This window comes from Girardinichthys multiradiatus, chromosome 18, assembly GCF_021462225.1.
Source record: "Girardinichthys multiradiatus isolate DD_20200921_A chromosome 18, DD_fGirMul_XY1, whole genome shotgun sequence".
Classification (NCBI taxonomy): Eukaryota; Metazoa; Chordata; class Actinopteri; order Cyprinodontiformes; family Goodeidae; genus Girardinichthys; species Girardinichthys multiradiatus.
The window spans coordinates 44,954,252-44,976,524 of NC_061810.1; the positions used below are offsets into that span (position 1 = coordinate 44,954,252).

General features: G+C 38.9%; 1 protein-coding gene, 2 long non-coding RNA genes and 1 other non-coding gene across 8 annotated transcripts; 3 read left to right on the top strand and 1 right to left on the bottom strand.

Moving 5' to 3' along the window:
• The first annotated feature begins 1,618 nt into the window (after positions 1-1,618).
• On the top strand, positions 1,619-14,750 carry LOC124883650 (pannexin-1-like). 4 transcript variants are annotated; one of them, XM_047390839.1, is made up of 8 exons: positions 1,619-1,685; positions 4,222-4,421; positions 4,920-5,035; positions 8,300-8,487; positions 9,858-10,136; positions 11,646-11,868; positions 12,595-12,838; positions 13,677-14,750. In XM_047390839.1, the coding sequence occupies exons 2-8, from the start codon at positions 4,241-4,243 to the stop codon at positions 13,757-13,759; spliced, it is 1,314 nt and encodes a 437-aa protein (XP_047246795.1). In that variant the 5' UTR covers positions 1,619-1,685; positions 4,222-4,240; the 3' UTR covers positions 13,760-14,750. The 4 variants fall into 4 exon arrangements, with proteins under 4 accessions (XP_047246795.1, XP_047246794.1, XP_047246792.1 ...); XM_047390838.1 differs by lacking the exon at positions 1,619-1,685 and adding an exon at positions 1,940-2,021; XM_047390836.1 differs by lacking the exon at positions 1,619-1,685 and adding an exon at positions 1,961-2,176.
• A 1,269-nt stretch (positions 14,751-16,019) lies between these two features.
• LOC124884497 lies at positions 16,020-19,572 on the bottom strand. Its single transcript, XR_007042453.1, has 4 exons — positions 19,442-19,572; positions 19,318-19,343; positions 18,909-18,983; positions 16,020-16,894 (listed from the first exon to the last, which is right to left on the bottom strand). It is a non-coding gene; the product is annotated as an uncharacterized LOC124884497 (long non-coding RNA).
• On the top strand, positions 18,185-22,123 carry LOC124884496. Of its 2 annotated transcripts, XR_007042452.1 has the most exons (5): positions 18,185-18,259; positions 19,173-19,309; positions 19,456-19,537; positions 20,454-20,556; positions 21,971-22,123. It is a non-coding gene; the product is annotated as an uncharacterized LOC124884496 (long non-coding RNA). The 2 variants fall into 2 exon arrangements; XR_007042451.1 differs by lacking the exon at positions 21,971-22,123 and having other exon boundaries at positions 20,454-20,861.
• Positions 20,968-21,131, top strand: LOC124884780. The gene has a single exon (XR_007042503.1). It is a non-coding gene; the product is annotated as a U1 spliceosomal RNA (small nuclear RNA).
• Positions 22,124-22,273: the final 150 nt, after the last annotated feature.

Here is a 22,273-nt window from a genome sequence, read left to right on the forward strand (position 1 = left end):
TTGAGTTTTATTTTGAAAATCTCATTTTAGAACTTCCGACAAAAGTATGGTGATTTATTTCAACTTGATGCAGCTCCGAGAAGTTTCGGAGGACCACAGAGGGCACAGCGAGAATGCCCAGAATCCATCGCGACTGACTAACATCAACATCAAAATGGTTTTGGTTTTCATTCCTCAGATATTTCCGCACCAACTGAGTGTTCACAGATTTCTCTTGCATAAAATCAGAACTCCCCATGTACGTGTGGACCGCCTATGCAATTGTAATTACTATATATTTAACTCCAAACATAAATTTTGGCACGTTTCATGGGTAGACGGTTAGAAGCTGCTGCCTTTAGGGACTGTAAGAAATTTAAACACAAAGAAAGAAATTAATATTTTACTTGATTTAGAAGTTAAAATTACAGCTCACAAGTCCAAATTAGAATTTCAAATGTTTATATTGATTTTGCAGAAAAATCCTTTGACCAGAGAGGCTTTCAGAAGCTCATTTTCGTTACAACTTTTATAGTTATTACGTTTGATTAAGAGTAAAAAATATATTACAAATTATAAGTATTTTTTTCTCCATGAAATATAAGCACAAACTAAAAAGTTTATTGTTACACGTCTTTACTTTATCATTTATAATACTTTTTGTACATTTTCAAGTCACTCTCCAAAGTTACACATTTTATTCATGAGTATGACATTTTTAATAACTGTACAGTATTTATTTTTCTTATGTTGTATTTTTTTTTTCCTTTACTGTACAGTCTACTCTTACTTTTTGATCGTTTTAGTTTTTTACGTTTGTGAGTACCTGTGTGCTTCCATTTGTCTTTTACTTAGCTGCTGACACACCTGCATTTTCCCACTGTGGGACAATAAAGTTATTTCTAATAATAACAACAATAATGGACATATTAAACATATTTGTGAAATATGTCTTAATATCTGTTTATTTTACTTGTAATAAAAAAGTGAGGCAGAGAATAATGCACAAGAATCGTTAAACTGTATAGAAAACGTCTATTTATTTATAAATCATTTACTTTAAAAACGTTTAAGAGGGACTCGGAATCCCGACCAAATTAAACAAACATCCAAGGCTAGATCAGGCAAGGTTTCCTCCTCCAGGACTCCACACAGCACACAGTCACAGCAAGAATTAAAAAAAAAACACTCATGCCACTGCACCCACACCACCTGCAAACCAAAAGGACGGCTGCCCCCCGCGGTCTAAACCACTGCACAGCACACCTCAAGGCATCTGGTGTTGCTTTCTAGGATTAGCGGACCGGCCCAAAATATAGTCAAAACATTCAATGAATACGAAAAAGACACAGTCCATAAAGTTTTAAAATGTGCACTTAAATTGCCATTCTGGCGGTAAGACCCTCCCCGCCGCCAGGTACAACACCTGTCGGCAGGTGGAGGTCCAATTGAGGTAGATGTAACACTCCTCCACCAGACGTATAGAATCTGGCTTAATGGGCATACCTAACTCCCAGTCCCTGGCTGCCTGACAGAGGCAACTCGTCCCTCCTCCTTTCAGAGGAGCAGCTCCTCCACCTATCTGTAGGCTAATTGCTGCAAACGGCACCTCCCTCCTGGTCCGCAGTCAAACATGAACAGGAAGAAAACCGCTTCTTTGTCTTCATTGTCTCTACTCCTGTTCTCTTTTATCTCCTTCCCCACAGGTAAATTAAACCACTCATCAAGTTTTCTCATAGAGGACTTCCTCTTCATCACAGAGCCTATGCTTAGATTTTTGCATCCGACAGTGTTATGTTTTGCTCTCTTGATTAGCTTTAACCTTTGTGAACCTTCTGCAGATTAATTTAAACCTGATTTCTAAGTTAGAATAATTAAGCAGTTTTTGTTTTCGCTATTACTCTCTTTTATTGCTGAAATTACAAATTACCGAGTTGCATTGAATGCAGCATAGCGAAGGAAAATCGACATTTTCGGCGAATCCGTGAACGCAGCAGTTTTGTAAGAATGGCGGAAGAAGTTTGGAGCCTTAAAGGAAGAAGGTGATTTCGAAAGTTGTTGCTGTTCGTTCATCTGAAGCGCCGTGCTGCCACATCACTTAGTCCTGAAAAACAAGTAAATCTCATTTTCTGAAGCGACCGTTTTCGGCACATCACAACAATGACACTTAAGTCACCAAGTTAGACACACAGTGTTGGTACGTTTCTTTTAATTGTCACTCTTTATTTTTCTTAAAGTTATGTGACGTTGGTGTAGCAAGAATAGTTCCAACCTCCAAATCAATCTTTTGTTGTAACCTTCTTATTTATAACAAAAAATATTTGTGATTTGAATCTTTTTCAAATATGCTTCTAAACAAAGAAATTGCTGGTAAACAAAGAAATGTGTGTTGATGTTGAAGCCAGTCACGGGCTGTTTTTAGCCTGGTCTCATGCTTCACCACTTTAACCTCACGAAGTTGCTCAACTGAATATTATTGAGGGAAACTGGCAAGATCTATCTATCTATCTATCTATCTATCTATCTATCTATCTATCTATCTATCTATCTATCTATCTATCTATCTATCTATCTATCTATTGCATAAAACCCTGTTTGTGTGAGGTGGGTAAGTTGTTATTTATATCTGAAGAGACCTATGAAGTAGTTTTAGTGCTAAAGCCATCCATCCATTCATCACCTTCTGCCTGTCTGAGAAACTCATAGTTGCTGCTACCATAAAAAATGTTACAGCTTATTTTGGGGGAATGTCAAAAATACCAAAATTTCACTTTATTTGTACAAAACTTAAAGAAAAAAATGAATATTATGATCTAATTCCTTCCCTACTCCTGCCAAATAATGAAACATATTCATTATTAAACTTATATTAATGTAGTTTAAATGTTTATTTTGATTCTGTGTGAGATCCAAAAAGGGGATTATGATGTGGGGTTGTGTTTCAAGAGTTTGGCATGGCCCTGTAGTTGGAGTGAAATGATCTCTTAAGGGGGACATGTCATGTTTTTAAATCCTTCCTTTTCACACTTAAATCATTCATTTGTAGTCTATATAAAGTTGAACATCAATGCTTTAGTCTGAACTCTGTAACTGTAGCTCCACAGGCTCCTCTTTTGCCTGTTTGGAGGTGCGGCTGAGAGCAAGTTGTTTTGGTGCCGTCTCTTTAAATGCTTCTTAGGCACTTTTCACACCCTGCCACCCTCCAGGTCACACAGCCCTCCACTTTAACCAGTTTGGCCATTTTTGTAGTTTGATAACAACTATCTAACGCCATAAAAACAAAACATTCTTCCATGAAAAATAAAATTTAACCAGGTACTTCGAAGAGGTTCTGATGCTGGTGGACGTGTAATGAATTGTGTGGGTGAATACACCCAACAACCGAACCAAACTTTTACTCTTTCAGCGTGGACATACTTGACCTTGGACTACAAAATCGCAGCAAGAAAAAGATATGGTGCAAAATCGATCACCCAGAAGTCCATGACCTTGTTTAGCTGTTCCGCAGCAAATACTGTGATGTAACCGATGATAGAGAAAACTGAACGGACTGAAAGATATGACCCAAACAGGATAAAAAAGATATTTACGCAACGCCCGGAGAGACTAAATTCAACTTTTCATCACTCCTACAGACCCAAGTAAACAACAAAATGTATTTAAGGGCTAAAAAAGTGGATTTTGCATATGTCCCCTTTAATGCTTCAAGTTCCTACAATAAGACAGTTTGGGTGTGCTCCCTGACTGTGCCCCAGTGTACAAAGCAATATAATTCAGCAGGAGAACACTCTGGTCCCTCTGGGGCTTTCTCTTACATCTCATTTACTGGACTTTAACCAAAGGAGCAGTGTGACAATTTGTAGCACTTTTGAAAGTTGAAGCTTTATAAAACCTCTCAGGATGGCTTTTATTTTTGCACAATTCTGAGGTAAACGTCCAACAGGCTAATCTGACTCAATCAGTCCCATCCAGGTATGAATGAGATAAATGCTCTGCTCCCACAATGTAAATATATGTGACAGTATGCATGACCTTTGAGCAGAAATTGCTGGGAATAAACTAAACTACAGAATATAAAACCGAAGACTATAAGTGAATATTATGTTAAAATGTTGTTATGTTCGACCTGCTGATTATCTAACTCGCTGCTTCAAAATTTAATTAGAGAAACTGGCATAAGAGAAATGTATCAGATGGAAATTAACTCAGGCATCACGAATCAGATGTTTGTTTGTTGTCTAGATAAATTCAGAGAGGAGAGATGGCTATCGCCCACGTGGCTACAGAGTATGTGTTCACCGACTTTCTGTTGAAGGAGCCAGACCAGGCTCGATACCGCAACATCCGAACAGAGCTGGCTGTGGACAAGATGGTGACCTGCGTGACTGTTGGGCTGCCCCTCCTCTTCATCTCGCTGGCCTTCGCTCAGGAGGTCTCAGTGGGTGAGTCAGATCAGATCCTCTGCTTCTAATCAGGACAAATTTGCATTATTAGCTGATCTGTCTGTAACACCTGTGTTTTCTTAGATTCAGGTAATGAAATGGGAAAAAATATGTATTTGTGATATGCGGCTTGTAACAAAAGACTAGATCAGTTTCATGTTGTCTGTTAGGTGTAGACACGACACTGGCTCATGTCCTGAGTTTCAGGAGCCTCGGCTTGGATTAAATAGTTAAAACTAAAAACACTGTCATAAAGAAGTTATTTAATTTATCCTCTGATGAACGTATATGAAACACAAGTAAATATGTGTAATAAGCAGCAATTCTGCAAATATGCTAAGTAAAAAATTTACTAGCATTGTTTAAGAGTAGATGTTTAAATATATTTTTAAGCCAAAGAGGTATATAATAATAAATAATTCTACATTTTATTTTATTGTTTTACTCTAAAAGGCTTTTGACTCTTACTTTTTTTGTTTTTGTACTTTTTTATTCCAGGTACTCAGATCAGTTGTTTTTCTCCCACCAACTTCTCCTGGAAACAGGCTGGCTATGTGGATTCATACTGCTGGGCAGCGGTTCACACACACACTATACCACTGTGGCTTCACAAGGTACACACACACACACAAACACACATACACTAATTTGTTGTTTAAAACGTGTCCCTCTAGTCCAGACTAAGACACCATCATCAGACTCTTGTTCTGCCAAAGTTTTGTGACACAGAGGATTTACCTAGAGATGAAGATTATATAAATCTCACAGGTTTTAACACAGGAGCAAATTGCAGGGCCTTGTAAAAAAATATATGCATCTCTAGAACCCGTAGAATCACAGCAGAACCACAAACTTTAGAAAGGAGTTTGTGGGGTCTGAGGTTGTTCAGGCATGTGATCAGAATGCCCTCTGGGCGCCTATTTGAAGTACTTTAAACCTTAACAGCCATTCAGGACTTCCCATAAAATAAATTTAAAAAACACCTAAAAGCCAACCATCGCGCACAGAGCTTGCTTGAGGTTTTTTCTCAACACAGCTACTACGATTATAATTATAGTATATAGGAATCATGAGGTGAGAAGGCCACCGTGCCTTGCATTTGTGAGACACAGTTGCGCATCACAAATAGGTTGCACATGCAATGGGAAGAACAAGTATTTGATACACTGCCAACTTTGCAAGTTTTCCCACTCGCTGAGCATGTAGAAGTCTTTTTATCAGCTTTTATCAGGTACTCTTCAACTGTGAGTGACGCAATCTACACAAAAATCCACAAAATCACATTGTGTGATTTTTAAGTAGTTAATTTGCGTTTAGCGTCTAATTCACAAATGCATGTTCACTTACAGATGGGGTCTTATAACAGTATGAGTGCAGACCATAGCTCTGATGACACTCAGAAATCGGCTCCTCGCTGCAAATGAGAGCCACACTTTAGGGGAACTTTATATATCTGAGCAACATACGGATGAGGTCGTCCCATATGGTTGGCATGGCCCAGCTCAGGGATGACTGTTAAATTCATGACCTGTCAGCCAGCTCCCTCTGAAAAGCTCTGGTTGAAAGGACCACAGTGTACTTCTGGCACTGGCGACATACAGCTCCTCCTGGTTTCTCTCTGTAACACTGAGGTCAGCTCCATGAAGAGCTCCAAAAAATTGCCCTGGGCAATCTAAACCAGGGCTGAATAAAAATGCTGCCTCCGACTTCTTCCATTGGGGATGTCCTCAAGCTGTGCCAAAGCTGCCATCGTTCCACAGTTACACACAACTTTATGCAGCTATTTACAGACGTGATTGTCTACAGCTTGTCCACCGCTGCAATCATCAAACTTGACTTATTTGGAAATAATCTGCTGATCCGACACAGTTTTCTTTATTTTTTCGGCACTAGTGGCCTTTATTTTTTTATTATTTTGACAGTAGGCAGACAGAAAAGAGGGGTAGAGAGAGGGGGAGACATTCGGCAAATGTCGCCGGGTCCGGGACTCGAACCCAGGACGGCCGCTTCGAGGACTGTAGCCTTTGTACATGGTCGCGCACTTAACCCCTACACCATCAGCGCCGCGACCCATAGTTATCTTTTTCAGTGAGAATGAAAGTGCCCCTTAAATGATTCACATGCCTTTTATGCCCCTCAGTGCACAGACTGATGCGCAACTACATCTACAGGTGATTAAAAAACAGGAAGTTTTACAGTTTACAACCAACTGAGGTTGTTTCCATTATTTTCTGAGGTGTGGTACGTTAATGTATGAGGCCCAATATGATTCAGTTTCATCCCTCGGGTTTAAACAGTAAAAGCTCAAACTCATGCAAAAACATCGGGTTTGATGCTGCATGAATTAAATAAAGATGGATGGAGGCTTCTTTCAGTGTTTTAGTTCTCTGTAGTTTGTTATTGTCATTGAAAAGGTTTGTCTGGCTGCTGCATATTTTCACGGAAGCTCAAAAATTTGGGTGGATTTCCATACACTTTCATGCAACTTTCATTTTTGTACATGCTGAGTTGTGTGTAAAACAATGCGGTTTTTTGTGCATTTGCACGCTTCGTACATGAGGAACCTGATCTTTGAACATCTCACTTGGGAATTATTCAATACATATTGGGAAAACGAAAAGAGCATAGCAAAACTGAAAACCCACAAAGAAACGGTTGTCAATCTTCCTGGTAGACCAGAAAATAAGGGCATTAATCAGAGAAGCAGCCACGAGACCCATGCTAACTCTGGAGGAGCTGCAGAGATCCAGATCAGGTGGGAGGATCTGTTGACAGTTGCAGTCCACAAATCTGGTCTTATTGGAAGAGGGCAAATGGTTAACCATGCTTGAAAGAAAGCCATAAGAGGTCCTATTTGAAGTTATCCACAAGAAATGAAGGGGACACAGCAAGCACGGGGTAGAAAGTCCTCTGGCCACATTCGACCAAAGATTCGACCACTTTTCGGCTTGAATGCTAAACACTGTTTTTGGCAGAAAGCTAAATGCACATCACCCTGAACACACCATCCCCATGGTTTAACATTGAAAAAAACATTTTCCTTTTTGTTTGTGGTTGTAATATGACAAAATACATATACTATAAAATGATAAAAATCTAAGATCTTACATGTAAGTTGTTAATTTTCTTAATGGTTTAAAATCTAAAAGCTGTGCTGTCAGACAGCTTGTGTTGCATGAATTTAAGGGTGTGGTGGAAAAGTTTTCTAATGACATGTTTGAAGCTTACGGGTGTGTTTGTCTGTTCACATTCCTATTGCTGTGTTAGACTTATTAGTCTAATTAGTCTTATTGCTGCATCATAAGGAAAGTATATCCCTATTAAAAGAACAAGAGAGTTCAGTTTGAACATTTAGGAACTTGTCTTTCTAATATTTCCAGTTGTAAAGCAATCGAATTAATCTGTTTTTATTTATATTTCACAAATTTTCAGAACGTTTTTTAAACGGGTCCGTACTTGATCTCACTGCTTTGAAATCCAATATGTCAAAAATATCTATTTATTTCTTCATGATTAAAGTGTTGTTGTTTTTTTTACTAAGTAAGGAAGCTATACTCTAATTTTGCTGAGGAGAGTTCATGTTTTATTAGCATTAAATGTAAAATATCGGTAATAATAAAAAAAAAAGTTAAAGTTTGTTAATGGAAATTAGATCTTAAACATGAACCATATGTGTTTTTTGCAAATACAACAGTTGGTAGTTACTTCTTAGGGTCATTGTGTCAATTCAACATCATTTTAGGGTTATGTGTGAATAGGAAGGTCAGTCTTACTGCATGGCTCAAGTCAGTCTGCAGGATTTCATCTAAAAAACCTGGACTTCTTTGCAATGATAAAACACTCACTGTTAATCTTTCACCCTCATCTTGACTCTTCAGTTCTTTCCCTACATCCTGCTGCTGGTGGCGTTGCTGATGTACTCCCCCGCCTTGTTCTGGAGATTTTCAGCTGCGCCCCTCCTGCAGTCGGACCTCGCATTCATCTTGGAGGAGTTGGATCGGTGCTACAACCGTGCCGTCACTCTGGCCAAGCATTTGGCGACCCCAGGACTGCCCACCTCAGATAGGTACACTCACCTGCAGAAAACCTTATGTGTACCTTAAGCCCAGCAGCGGTTTGAGTCTGTGTTCAGTTTGGCCTTCATTACTCACTTATTTATGACTTCATAAATAAGGGACACAATCTAAGACACAAACGGTTGGATCTTCAAAGACTCCAGATAAAAGCATTAAATTGTTTGTGCAAAACAGAATTGCATGTGCAATAAGTGGGCGTGTTGCAGGCAATCTTTGTAGATTGCGTGCGCAGTGGATAACAGGTGCAAAAGTGGTGCAGACCGTCATATTTGAATGAGGAAATTACGTGTACTTCTGGCTGTCATAGTAGAGGATTTCAGAGAGCAGAGCAATTGTAGAAGAAAGATGAAGTTTGAAGGCCTGGAGTTGGAGATAATAATAATAATAATAAATTGCATTTATATAAATATCTTAAAGCTTTACAAAACAACAGTAAAACAATTTAAAAAACATGAAAATACTAAAAGCTACAAATAACCCATAAAATATCAATTATAAAACCTAGAAAAGCTTACAGCCATCCCCAGACTTTTATTGGAATGCAGCTCTTAACAGCTGTATTTACCTCCGGCAACTCATTCAAACAACCCCCCCGGCACACACTCCGACAACTCCTTCGGCAACACCCCCCCTCCCCACTTGATTTGAATATCCCTCAATTCAAATCGAGTTATTTAACATGGCACAACATGTATCAGGTTTAAAATTGCATTACATGTGGTAAGAAATTACATTTTCATATCCTCCTCCCATAAATTTGTGGTTTTAGGTTATTATCTCATGTTTTACATATTCATAAAGGCAAACACACTAAAAAGCCCAATGTAAAGCATTTACATCTGCAAAGCAATTATGTGACTTGTGACTCTTTGGGCAAAAACCTTCTACAAACCAAAAATCAGTTCATGATTTCAGTTATTTTCTGTATCTTACACCATTTTATGTGGTTCTTCTAAAATGTTGCAAAACGATAAGAAATGAGATGGTTTAAAGCTGCTTTGAATTAACATTAGGGACTTCATCCTGCACAGACAAGTAGTGATTCACTAAAACTTTAACATTATATGCCTCCATGCATCATTCTATTGTTTAGAATCAAGTGAGAGCTACAGTTTAAGAAAATGTGTTTAAATCTGTTAATAATCTGCAGAGATGTCTGAGGAGAGTGACCTACTCAGCCACAACAAAAAATACAGGAAATTCATATTTTAGACTGTTTAAACCCCAGGTGATAATTTACATGAATGAACTTATGTTTTATCAGTAATTATGTTCAGTTTTAAAGAAGCTTATCTACTATCACATGAAAAAACAGTTTCATCTGAAGGAAGTTACAGTTTCTTTCTCTCCCTTTGCCCAGCGACCACACTGAGAGATGTTTCAACTACCCGCTGGTGGAGAGGTTCATGATGACCAAGCGCTGCTCGCGGGTGCTGCTGTTGTACTACCTGCTCTGCCGCGGCCTGACTCTGGTCACCCTGCTCTGTGCCTGCCTCTACCTGGGTTACTACCTCCGGCTGGCCTCCGTCACGGACGAGTTCGGCTGCCCGTTGCGTGTCGGCCTCCTTGTCAACGACACCAGCATCCCTGAGAGGGTTCAGTGTAAGCTCATTGCTGTGGGAGTCTTCTCTCTGCTCAGGTATTTTTTTTTTGTTAATGCTTCTGCAGGTCTACTGATGGTTCTGTATCATTGTTCAGGCATGCACTGTTGGAAATTTGATAGAGTGAATATAAAGTAGGACTAAAAACTGTCTGCTGTGCACAACATCACCTTCTCATTATTATAGTACTACACGATAAAAGTGCAGCATTGTTTATAAGAGAAACAAGATCATTGAGAGCATTAAATTTTACTTTCTTTACAAAATCATAAAGATGCATGCAGATGTGTGGAAAAATATAAATGCTGCAAATATCAGTCAGAGGAATGCGGCCCCAAGTTGTCGATCATTTTAATTAAGTCATTCAGTTTAACTTGTCTCAATGATTTAAACTTGATAACATAAAAGTTCAATGCTGAAAATATGGTATAAAGACATATTTGGGTCATCCTAGAAACAAGTAATCGAATGAAGCTGGAGAGAGAGGAGCAAAATATTCAGAACAATCTCAAAAATTACAAGATTAATGTCTAAAGTCCTTTTCCGGTAAGTTTTTACGTACACTTTAATGAATATACAGATTTTTCTTGTTCATTTCATTTTCATTTATTTTTATAAAGCACTTTTAAAGACTATTTCAGCTGCACAGAAGAGCTATACAGTGAATATAAATACAGAGTTCATACATGGTCTGGTAGTCTGATTTGATTTTAGTATTTTTCTGGTCTGGATAAGTGTGAAAAGTTTAATAATACAGGAAAATATTTGTATTCCCAGCAATTATTCCCTATTCCGTTGTGTAAAAGATATTTCCTTACTTCAATCCTTGTCTCTCTGTCTGACTGCTTTTCCTTCATTCTGTCCTTTATTATTCCATCCATGTTTTCCTTCTGTGTTTCCTTCCTTGTTTCCTTCCATCTTTCATTCATTAATTTCCTTCATTGTGTCCTTCCTTCTTTGTGTACATGTATCTTTTATTAAATCCTTCTTTGGATGCTCCATGTTTTCCTTCTTTGTCTCCTTCTGATTTTTATTTCTGGGGTCCTTTTGCTTTTTTTCTTCTTGTCGTCTTCCTTCTTTCCTCCAATGTGTTTTTTGTTCCATCCTTCTTTCTCTGTGTCCTTCTTTCCTCTATTCCTTTCTTATATCCTAGGTTAAGAATTTGTAAGGAAAGTGTGTAGCCACCCTGTGAATAGAAATAGAACAATAAATCCAATGAGAATGAATCAGCAACATCACTCCAGCTCTCTGGGGTAGATTTGAATAGCATGCAAATCATCAGTGTGGTTCCACTTTAAAACATGTGCTGCTTGGCTCTTATTACTTGCTGTAAAATCTCTTAAAAGTTGCCCAATAAGACAGATCCAGAAATTTTTAGTTGCTGTCTAACTGCTTTGTTCAGTATGTCAATGGAAGGTGATAAAAAGACAAAGGGTAGGTTTTCATTCACTGTCTGTTTTTCTCTTGTGATCATTTAGGGTCTCTGCAGGTTTATAACCTCTCTTTTCATATCAGACTGTAGCCTCTTTGTTTATTTCTCTGTCCAGTGGCGTGAACTTGGCCGTGTTCATCGCACTGATGCCAGTGGTAATCTATGCCAGTCTCCGCCCCTTCTTCAGCCAGGGACACGCCCGATTCCTGGAAACCTACCAGTCACTTCCCACTGTGAGCGTCCTGCCCTCCCCTGATGGCCAATGGGATGACTTCTCTCTGTACATGCTCTACATGGAGGAGAACATCAGCGAGCTGAAGTCATACAAGTACATAAAGGTGTGTTTACTACACCTTTTCCCGAGCGTCTAATTTGACCTTATCCTGGGATCAGAACATTTCATCATGAAACTCATTACTGTTTGCTCCAGAATTTGGACGGTAATAATGCTCAGGCAAAGACAAACTAAATAAATTATTTCAGAGAGAATTAGAGGCTGATGTAAACTCCAGTGCTCCTTTGTTGGAGGTGAATCTCTTTTTAAAACAGGAGTTCAACTATGTTGTAGTGTCGTTTGTGAGTGGTGGTATGATGGAGCAGGAGACTGACAGTGGAATGTAGGATTCGTCTGCAGTAACGAGGACGCTGCTCCGGTCCGTCAGAGTGAAGAGGCTGAGCTTGAAGAGGAAATTGGTCTAAATTCATTGCAGTAAATTTTCCACATGTCTGAAATACTTTGATCCCAGATATTTGGAGGTTTTCCTATAGAGGAAAGACCCTGGGCCCGACCCAGAACTCGCTGGGCAGATGATAAAACCCTCCTGGCCTGTTAGCACCTTGGGATCCGTCTGGATCTAGCTTTGAAGTATTGCTGGCGTGGATGTTTGGGTATGTCTGCTACCTTTAAAGCCTGATCTCAGATGAGCAGAAGACAATCACTAGTTATTTCATATTTTTAGCTGCTGTTTTGTAAATAAATTGGATTGTCTGTATGTTGGAATAATTCAGACACTGTCGTATTTTGTTTAAACATTTGTTTGAACGTGTGTATTTTCTCTCTGCAGGTGTTGGAGATGTTAAAGAAGCGCGGCGAATGCTCAGGAGAAAACTTTGACACCGTGGGGCTGCTGCAGACCCTCTGCCTGGTAAAGATGGATACCGTGGATGGAAAGAGAAGCACGGCCAAACTGGATCAGGTCAAAATGAATGCTGCTGGCGGAGCAGCCAACGATGAGGCAGCTCTGAACAACCTCAGCCATCCGAACTCCACATCTGGAAACGATATCAAGATGGAAGCAGAGATGCAAGGTAGATACAATCTTTGCTGGATTTACTGGGTTTCAGGAAACTCTGGAAAAGCATTAAAACAAATGAAAGTCATGCATTCCACTAATTGGTGATCTTCTGTCTGAATGAAAAGAAACACTTGTGCTTTGTTCTGGTTTTATTCTGGTTATTTCATCTTGCAGCTGAGCTCACAGAACCACCTTTGTGCCTAGTTTGACAATTAAAGAAACAGGCTTCGATCTGAACTTTAATCTGGTAATTTCATGGTTTAAAAGTATTTCAGCTTGAAATGTCAATCCCATTGCTTTTGTAATAAATCACTAGTAGATGTCACTGTTTGTCTTTTTATAAAAAGAAAATTAAATCAGATTATTCTGCTGTTTCTATTTGGGTTTTTACTCATTTTGCTAAACAGAGACTCATGCAGCTGGCAGAATACGTTTTCTAATAGACTGCTGCCTTTTAGCATGTTTAGCTAAAACTCAAAACAGAAATAAAAAATTTTGAAAGAATGTTTTCTGTTTTAACAGTTTTTATGTTGGGTTAAATTTATCAAGGAAAACCAGTTTCCAGTTGATGCATTTGGTTTTTCAGAACACAAACAGGAATGACAGATAAAAGCAGACAGATCTGAACAAAGGATGAATTTCTTATCACTGTGTGATCAATATTGTAATAGAAACTGTGCATACCCATTACTGAAGTGTTGAATAAAAAATTACAAATGCATTGAACAATGACCAAAGCAGGTAAATTTGATTTATTATAGATAAAAAGATGTTGAATGACAAACAAATATGCTGCCAGGTTACAGTAGTGAGGAATATGAATCTTGATTGAATTTTGTTATTTGTTTCAGAGCTCAGTCCATTGTTGCCAGGAACCGACGAGACAGGCTGCAAAGCTGAAGAAGGCGGGACTCTTCGTCAGCGAGTGATGTGATTGGCTGGATTGAACTGAACTGCAGCCCCTACTCATGATGGATCCATAAAGATGCTCTGAACCTGTGGATTCATCAACATGGAGCTGACCTTTTCTCCTTTTGTCTTATGGAAAATCACTTGAAACTGACGTCAAAAGACTAAAACGTGTGTTGGTTGGGATTTCAGGCTTTCACTGAATTTGTTTGTTAAACTGTTTGTATTTCAGATGTGATGGTTAAAAACACTATAAAACCAAAGTATACCCAGAGTTTATCGTTTGACCAAGCACCATCAGAGGAGCTGCACTGACAGCAAAGCTGAAATCAAATCATCTGTTATTCAGACTTTAGCTGAATTATTGTTTGAATCTGCACTGCAGATCTATTGTTTGCTTCATCTCATCTCTAAAGTGACAGATTCTTCTGAGGATGCACATAATCCAGAGGAAGAACACATCTGCTGGATAAGCTGAATATAAAATCTGCTTATTGGGTTTTAAGTAAAATGTTTAAATGCATGCATTCATTTTAATTTGCGATGTCCGTTTGGGAGCGTTTAGTTTTAATGAGATGGTCATTCACATTTCAGGATGTTTTTAATGCTTTAAAATGGGAATACCATAGTGTGGTTTGTTGTTTACCACTGTGATGTTTTCAGGTCATGATTTTCTTAATAATAATAATGAATAATATGAATGTCTAAGCTGATTTTTCTGCTGAAGGACTGGATTGTTTTCTCAAGTTCAGATCTCTTTATTGATATCTTTGATGTACAGATGCATTAAGCTTTTATATTAGGAATATATTTTCCTGTTTAAAAAAGATAGATGTTTATCACGATCCATAACTGCACAAATCCTCAGCAGAATTGAAATAATATGAACAAAAATGTGCAACTTACCAAAATGTGGGTATTTTTAATGAAAGCCTTTTTTGTGATGATGTTGACTGTGGTATTGAGATGATGGGCAGGTGTAACTGTCTGTAGTATTAAAGCGGAGGTTTAATGTTCTTACAGCTGAATTATTGTCTGTTTTCGTAGTTTCACTGTAATGTTGGAGTTCATTCAGAAGAAAAAAGGTTGAATCACATTTAGTCTGATCTTCATTTTGGGCCGTGACTCCATGTTTTTGTTCTTCAAAATGTTTTTACACAAAGGAGTAAATCCCGGTTAATTTTTACCAGCGCCGAATGTGTATATGTGACAAAGTTTCCAGATCAGTCGAGTCCAAACCTTTTCCAAAGCCGGCTGTTTTTATCAAGAAAACGAAATCTCTTAGAAATGGTTAATCTATACCTGCTTATTATTATTTTCAGTAGTTATTGCATAACTAAACCATCTAGCACAAGTATTGGGCCAAGGGAAAGCCATGATATGGCAGCTCAAACCATCACTGATCCACCCCCATGCTTCACTCTGGGCATGCAACAGTCTGGGTGGTACGCTTCTTTGGGGCTTCTCCACACCGTAACTCTCCCGGATGTGGGGAAAACAGTAAAGGTGGACTCATCAGAGAACAATACATGTTTCACATTGTCCACAGCCCAAGATTTGCGCTCCTTGCACCATTGAAACCGACGTTTGGCATTGGCATGAGTGACCAAAGGTTTGGCTATAGCAGCCCGGCCGTGTATATTGACCCTGTGGAGCTCCCGACGGACAGTTCTGGTGGAAACAGGAGAGTTGAGGTGCACATTTAATTCCGCCGTGATTTGGGCAGCCGTGGTTTTATGTTTTTTGGATACAATCCGGGTTAGCTTCTGAACATCCCTTTCAGACAGCTTCCTCTTGCGTCCACAGTTAATCCTGTTGGATGTGGTTCGTCCTTCTTGGTGGTATGCTGACATTACCCTGGATACTGTGGCTCTTGATACATCACAAAGACTTGCTGTCTTGGTCACAGATGCGCCAGCAAGACGTGCACCAACAATTTGTCCTCTTTTGAACTCTGGTATGTCACCCATAATGTTGTGTGCATTTCAATATTTTGAGCAAAACTGTGCTTTTAATTAAACAGTTTCATCCACACTTGATGTTCCAGGATCTCGGCATCAGTTCTTCTTTTTACAAACTGGATCTTGGACTTCCTTACCAGCCCACCAGAGATGCAAGAATCAGCTTTGGTATCCCACAGGGGTGTGTGCTAAGCACTGTTGTGGATTTTCTAATCAAAGTGGGAGAGAAGACAACTCATTAACAAGAGAAAGACCGGATTTTATCTTTATAAATTTATTCAAAGGCATGCAGCATTTGAAGACCCTGTCACTGAACGAGTCAGTGAAGCAGAGCCCCGAACAACATTTACAGACAGTATTTGTACCAGTATGTGGGTGTTATCTCAACTTAAAACAGTTTGGAAATATAGCCCCTAGACCCCTCCCTGGGTCAGAGGTAACAAAGTTATTTATGAGGGCACCCATCTACCATCCCTTGAGATACAACACTTCAGGGAGTGTTAACCATAAACTCTTCTGATAATGAATTTAGAACCCATCTCCTCTAAGTAACCAAACACAGAGGTCATAGATGAGAGGGGTAAAAAGAAGGTCAGAGCATTAAAATAATTTTCCACAACAGCACCCTGTTGTAAAGCCTGTTTACTCATGACTGTACAGCCATAAACAAATCAAATGTCATCAGTAGAGCCACTTGGGATTAGGAAAATTATGATAATTTTGAAATGATTATTTCAGTTACAGTTAACTTATGATGTATTCTCTGACTGTGGAGAATAGGCCACCTAAGATATGCACCAAGAGTGGGAATTAAGGGCTGTTAGAGTCCAACTGGAAAACTATGTTATCAATGTACAATACATGGTTTAATCTTACAATATAGTATTTCATGGACACATCAAGGCTACGTGGAGGAGAATATGACCCAGAAAGCACTGAAGAGGCAGAGGGGGAGAAACAGCTGCTGTAGAGAGTACCTTCCACTTGTGGAGCATTAAGAGTCTTTTAGCAGGCTGTATCACTGCTTGGTATGGTGGCTGTAATGATGTAGACTGCATGCAGAGGGAGGTGAAGTCAGCACAGTACATCAGCAGGGTTGAACTGACAGCCATCCAGGAGCTCTACAACAGCACTGTAGAAGCAAGGAGCAGCAGACCCTTTCTGGTCCTCGCTATTCCAGTCAGACAATGTTCCTGCTTCTGCCTTCAGGAAGGAGGGACAGAAACATCTGGACACGTATCAGCAGATCTTAGACCAGTTTCTAGCCACAGACTATTAGGAACTGCTTGAAATTTATATTTTGAAGTCAGTAATTTTATGTGAATTCAAAAATATGACGCCACTATCCACTGCAGCCAGTTCTCTATAACCTATGATGAAAAATAGCTTCTTGGCCAACTCTGGTGCATTTTAATGTACCAGGTCCCAGTGAAATTAACCTAATCTATTATTGATATTCCTTTTCAGATGTTTTTTTTCAAGTGAAATACTTTAATTTCTGACAGGCAGCTGTATTTCTGACCCGCTTCTTTGCTTTTAAACTAAGAACTGCACTAAGAAAAAGTTTTGTTCCTCTGACCAAACTAATGTTATAACTCTGAATCCCTTGTAATCATGGACCAGGTCACTTACAGCCGTCTGCATCACTCGTGTGCTGCTCGCACTAACCAGACATTATGAAGGTATATGTTTAATTATTCCTAAACTGCTCCAGTCTAATCAATGGAGATATTATATATTTCTCTAATGTGATAAGAAGCAGAAAAACACTGACATGTTTAAAATTTAAAACAAAAAAAATAATGTTCTTAAATATTTGAACTAATTAGACCTCCTGGAAATAATTAGTAGGTTTATTTGCAGAGAAAAAGCAGGCCAGCAAGGGTCCAGTGATCAGGTTCTGTCATTATGAGAATCTTGGAGTTTGCCACAGTTTCAAAGAAAAGGTTGAAATTAATGCAATAAAATGCACTTTGTTTTATTTGTTTCATAGCATGAAAAAGTTTAAAATAAAGGTTTAATTCACTGAAAAATTAAAAGTGGACTGCAGTAAGCAAGCAGGTGCATTATTTAATATTCTATTGGTGTGTTTCAGGAGCGAAACATAATACCCTGAGCTCCATTTCTAAACATTGAAGTCACTACTAAAGTTAATAAAATATATATAAAGCTGTAAAGAATTTGAAATCAGCCATTGCTGCTATATTTATGTCAAGTTTCTACTTTAATATTTTGATGTTACCTTTCAGACATTATAAAGGAAGATTAAATGTTTAACTTTGTTAGTTGTTGCTTTTACTTGTATTTGTAATAAAACCGCTGAAAGGCTTCCTTCTATTTCTGTGATTTATTATTTGAAGTTCTGTTGTTGGTCTTAATTATTGTATTCAATAAAGTTTTCTTGTTTTATTCTTCTGGCCTGGAAACACATTAAATCGTGTCATTGAACCGCCTGATCAAGGCTCATTTGCATAATTGGCCTGGAGCAACCCAACGATGGAGTCCGAGTCCAAATAACTTAGAGTCGATGTGAAGGGAATTCATTGTGCCATGGCATCTTACCAGTAAGTCGGTTTGTTTAATCTGTGACATTTATGGTTTCGTTATATTGCTTTTTAACTAAATATATGAACATTTTCAGGGGTTTTTAGCACCTTTTCGCCGAGGTTTGGGCGCTGGCGGCGTCTCCTCGGCGCCATGTTTGGCTCATAGCGTTTCTCTGCAGGTTGTGTTCACCTGAGACGCTAAAAGACGATTAATGCAAACAAAATGACCAGATAAATGGGTTGTCCGTGTTTAGAAAAGCACAGGTTGGATTAAATGTAGATATTAATAAGTGTATTACGCTACCTCGTTGTGTGGGCCGCTGACCTGCTCGGTCCAATTTCATTTTGTGTATTTTTTTTTCAATTCTGGTCACTAATAAGAGATAAATAGGATTCACCTAAACAACCTTTTTATTACTATGTATGTTTTAGTTTAAGGTTTTAGTTTAAGGCTTTTAATGGCGTTTTTAAAAGCAGTGACGGAAGAAAATTGCATTTTCTTTAAATGTCCAGCAGGGGAAGCATAACTTATGAAGGGGTTCATGGGCTTCAGATGGTCACAAACGTTTTGACTTTTATTAAATATATTTGTTCCGAAGTGTTAGGACCAGCTGGCATAGTCATGTTGGCTGGGCTCTGGTTCAAGCAGCAGCAATTACAGACTCACCTGGCAGTTTTAGGAGGTTTATAGAAAACACAAGGTAGAAAACATCAGGTTTCTGCACCAGGACCAGGCCAAACACTGGAAGGAGAAGGTCAGGATTAGTTGGTGGTAAGGTTAGGTTGAATATGGGGTCTTGTAATAGGTTGAATAAGTGGCCTGCTGTTTGGTGATGAAGATGGAGGTTCAGAGAAGATAAGCAACCCTGAGTCTAAGATTGGCAGATTGATAGTGTTTGAGATGGAAGGGCATCTGTTTGTTCTTCCCCAGAATGAGGCTGATTGAGACACCTCAGTTAACAGAGGATGGAGAGGCAAGAGATGGATGGTTTACCAAACTGCAGCTTAACAAGGATCAAGGAGGGATCTTCTGGAAAATCCAGAGACTGAGGAACACCAGCCATCAAGGTACAAACCTGACAAAGTTTACTGGAGCAGGATCCTAGAAGGAAGGAGACAATGGTATAATCAGCAATCAAAATACTTCATGAAGAAGTCAGCAAGATCTGGCCTGATTACTATACTATGTGAGCTAACAACCTGGTGTCTTTCAGGGATTCTGCTCCTTTTAAGCACCTCCTGATTGGTTCAACGAGCTGCAGCTGCGGAGCCTGTCAGTCACACCCTGCTGAAGAGGTGAGGGAGGACAAACAGAAAAACACAACACAAACCTTCACATCAGTCAGGAAGTGTAACACCAGCAAAAACTCTGCTATATCAATTGTTTCTCATAATTGTTCTATCTTTACCTGGTGTGTGGTATTTATTTTCTCTTATTTACTCTCACTTTCCTGCTCTCTTTAGCCTTTGTCATTTGTCCACTTGGAGGATTTTATTCTGTAACATTCAAACTGGGTTTGACCCCCCTGGCTGGGGATCTTTCTGCATGGAGTTTGCATGTTCTCCCCGTGCATGCGTGGGTTCTCACCTGGTACTCCGGCTTCCTCCCACAGTCCAAAAACATGACTGTTAGGTTAATTGGTCTCTCTAAATTGCCCTTAAGTGTGAATGAGTGTGTGCGTGGTTGTTTTTCCTGTATGTCTCTGTGTTGGCCTGCGATGGACTGGCGACCTGTCCATGGTGTACCCTGTCTCTCGCCCGTAGACTGCTGGAGATAGGCACTAGCTCCCCCGTGGCCCACTATGGAATAAGTGGTATAGATGATGAATGAATGAATGAATGAATAACATTCAAATTAATCATCACCTTTTTACTGAAGGTTTTTTTTGCAGATGGGTTGTAGACACAGCAGTTGGCATCTGTAGGAATCCCACAGACATATTTGTCAAAGAATAGACAGATTTAATGGTATTTATCCATGAGAAATTCTCCCACTTTGATGCTAACATAATATGGAGGGAGCCACAGTCCACAATCATGATTTGCAGTAACTCGTGTTCAGGAAATAAAGTCACCCATTGAGATGCTCAAAGATTTGGTTCAAAACTTTGCTGGAAAAGATCAGTCTTTAGGGAGATGAGATATTGTTTATGAATGAGATTTATAATATGTATTTTATATTTTGATGTTAATTTATTTATTTCTCTTCCAGCCTGTTCACACTGTTCAAAAAATGGCTGTAATTTCTCCTCCTGGTCAGCAGGAGGCAGCGACAGCAGGAGTCTGAAAATCAAGAAGGAGGAAGTGGTTGTGCTGTACGTTTTAACAATACGTTTTAAAATGTATTTTTATTCTTTATTTTGGCGTTAAGATGTGCATCAAACAGTTGTTATTAAAGGTCAAACATATTTTCAACCCATATGAGCGCTGTTGGGTTGTTGGTCTTTTGGAGAAGGTTGAAAATAGAGATGTTCTGTCAGTTAGCTTAGTTAGCCTTTTATCCATGCTAAAGCAGTGTTGCATTGTGGGTAGTCAAACTGCGTTTTAAACCATAAATCCAACCTTAAAACTTTGTTTTTCAATTTTCTGCAACAGTCATTCCAGTATTTTTAACTGGTGTAGCAAGACAGCTTCCAGGTACTGGTTTTGTTAGGTGAGTGTGTTGGCACCATGATTCATTTAGGTGTGTGTGTGAAAGACATCCCGGTGTGTGAGTAGAACAACTCATACTTACCTGGCAGGGGAGATACCATGATCAAGAAGGTGGTTCACCCAGGGTGAGGCTCGGCCATTGCACTCCGGTTGTGCTGACCCCTGCGAATTCCCCAAATGTGGGAATCTCGACTGCATAATTTCTGGTAGTGGGGGACTGCGTTCGCGCTCTCCCCTGATTAATTGTTAAAGAAAACCATGAATAGAAAGGAAGAGCTGAATTTACAACTGGTATTAATGAAGTGAAGCATATATATATATATTAAAGCGTTGCACATCTAAATATGCCAGAATTATCAGAGTAACTAGGTTTCTGTGCATTATTAGTGCCACATTTTTATCAGATATGATTGCTGTACTGCTGAACAGATACAGAGATTCTATTTTGGGTTTTGATTAGCTGTTAGCCATAATTGTCCAAATGAACAGAAATAAAAGCTTTAAATATAGCTGTGTTTGTAATGAGCCTATGTGAGTTAGAATTTGAATTATTAAAATCTGCTTTTTAATAATATTCTATTTTATTGTGATGCTTGTTTTTTTTTAAATGGCCACAAAACACAAACTATCAACATATAGATAGTACCCTGCAGCTAATAGTTGTTAAAACTGGTTTTGATTACAAATGGAACCACATTCATCTCCCCCTGCCGGGGCACAGCTTCACACCAGCAGTGCTGCAAACAGAGACTCCAGCCATATATACTGTAAATAAAAAATGACCATCTGTTTTTATTTGAAGAATGGCATACATGATTTTTCTATATGACCAATGATTTTAGCTCCTCTTGACTTCAAAGTCAAGAAACAACATAAGGAGGAACAACATCTAATATGTACCCATGTCCTGAACTACAGTTATGTGAAGGAGATCAGCCAACATTATCATATGGGCTGTGATGAGTCTGAAAACTGGACTCAGTCACAGATATTGATATTTTTGCCTCTTCTCATGACGTTTAAGACTCACAATCAATTTAATTGCAGCTTAATTGTGTCTCTTCTGTTTCCACACAGTTGGATGCAGTTTATTCTTGTGAACAGCAGGTGGCAGCAGCAGGACTTTTCACATCGTCACAAAGAAACAGGAAGTGGTTAGACTGAGTAAAACAAACATCATTACATGTTTCATATTTATTCTCTGCGATGTGGATGAATTAGTTAATTTCAGACTGATGTATCTTTAACTCATGAGCTCTCTATTTGGCTGTTGGGACTTTATAAGAAGTTACAAATAGTGGAAATATGTCAGATGTTGGTTAGCTTTAGCCATGCTAATGCAGTGTTGCATTGTGGGTAATAAAATAGTTTTTTCTTTAA

Bases quoted from the DNA above. Each gene is read 5' to 3' on its own strand.
- LOC124883650 (XM_047390839.1), top strand. From the start codon at position 4,241: ATGGCTATCGCCCACGTGGCTACAGAGTATGTGTTCACCGACTTTCTG. The intron at 5,036-8,299 runs GTACACACACAC...TTGACTCTTCAG, and splicing joins TACCACTGTGGCTTCACAAG to TTCTTTCCCTACATCCTGCT. The intron at 11,869-12,594 runs GTGTGTTTACTA...TTCTCTCTGCAG, and splicing joins AGTCATACAAGTACATAAAG to GTGTTGGAGATGTTAAAGAA.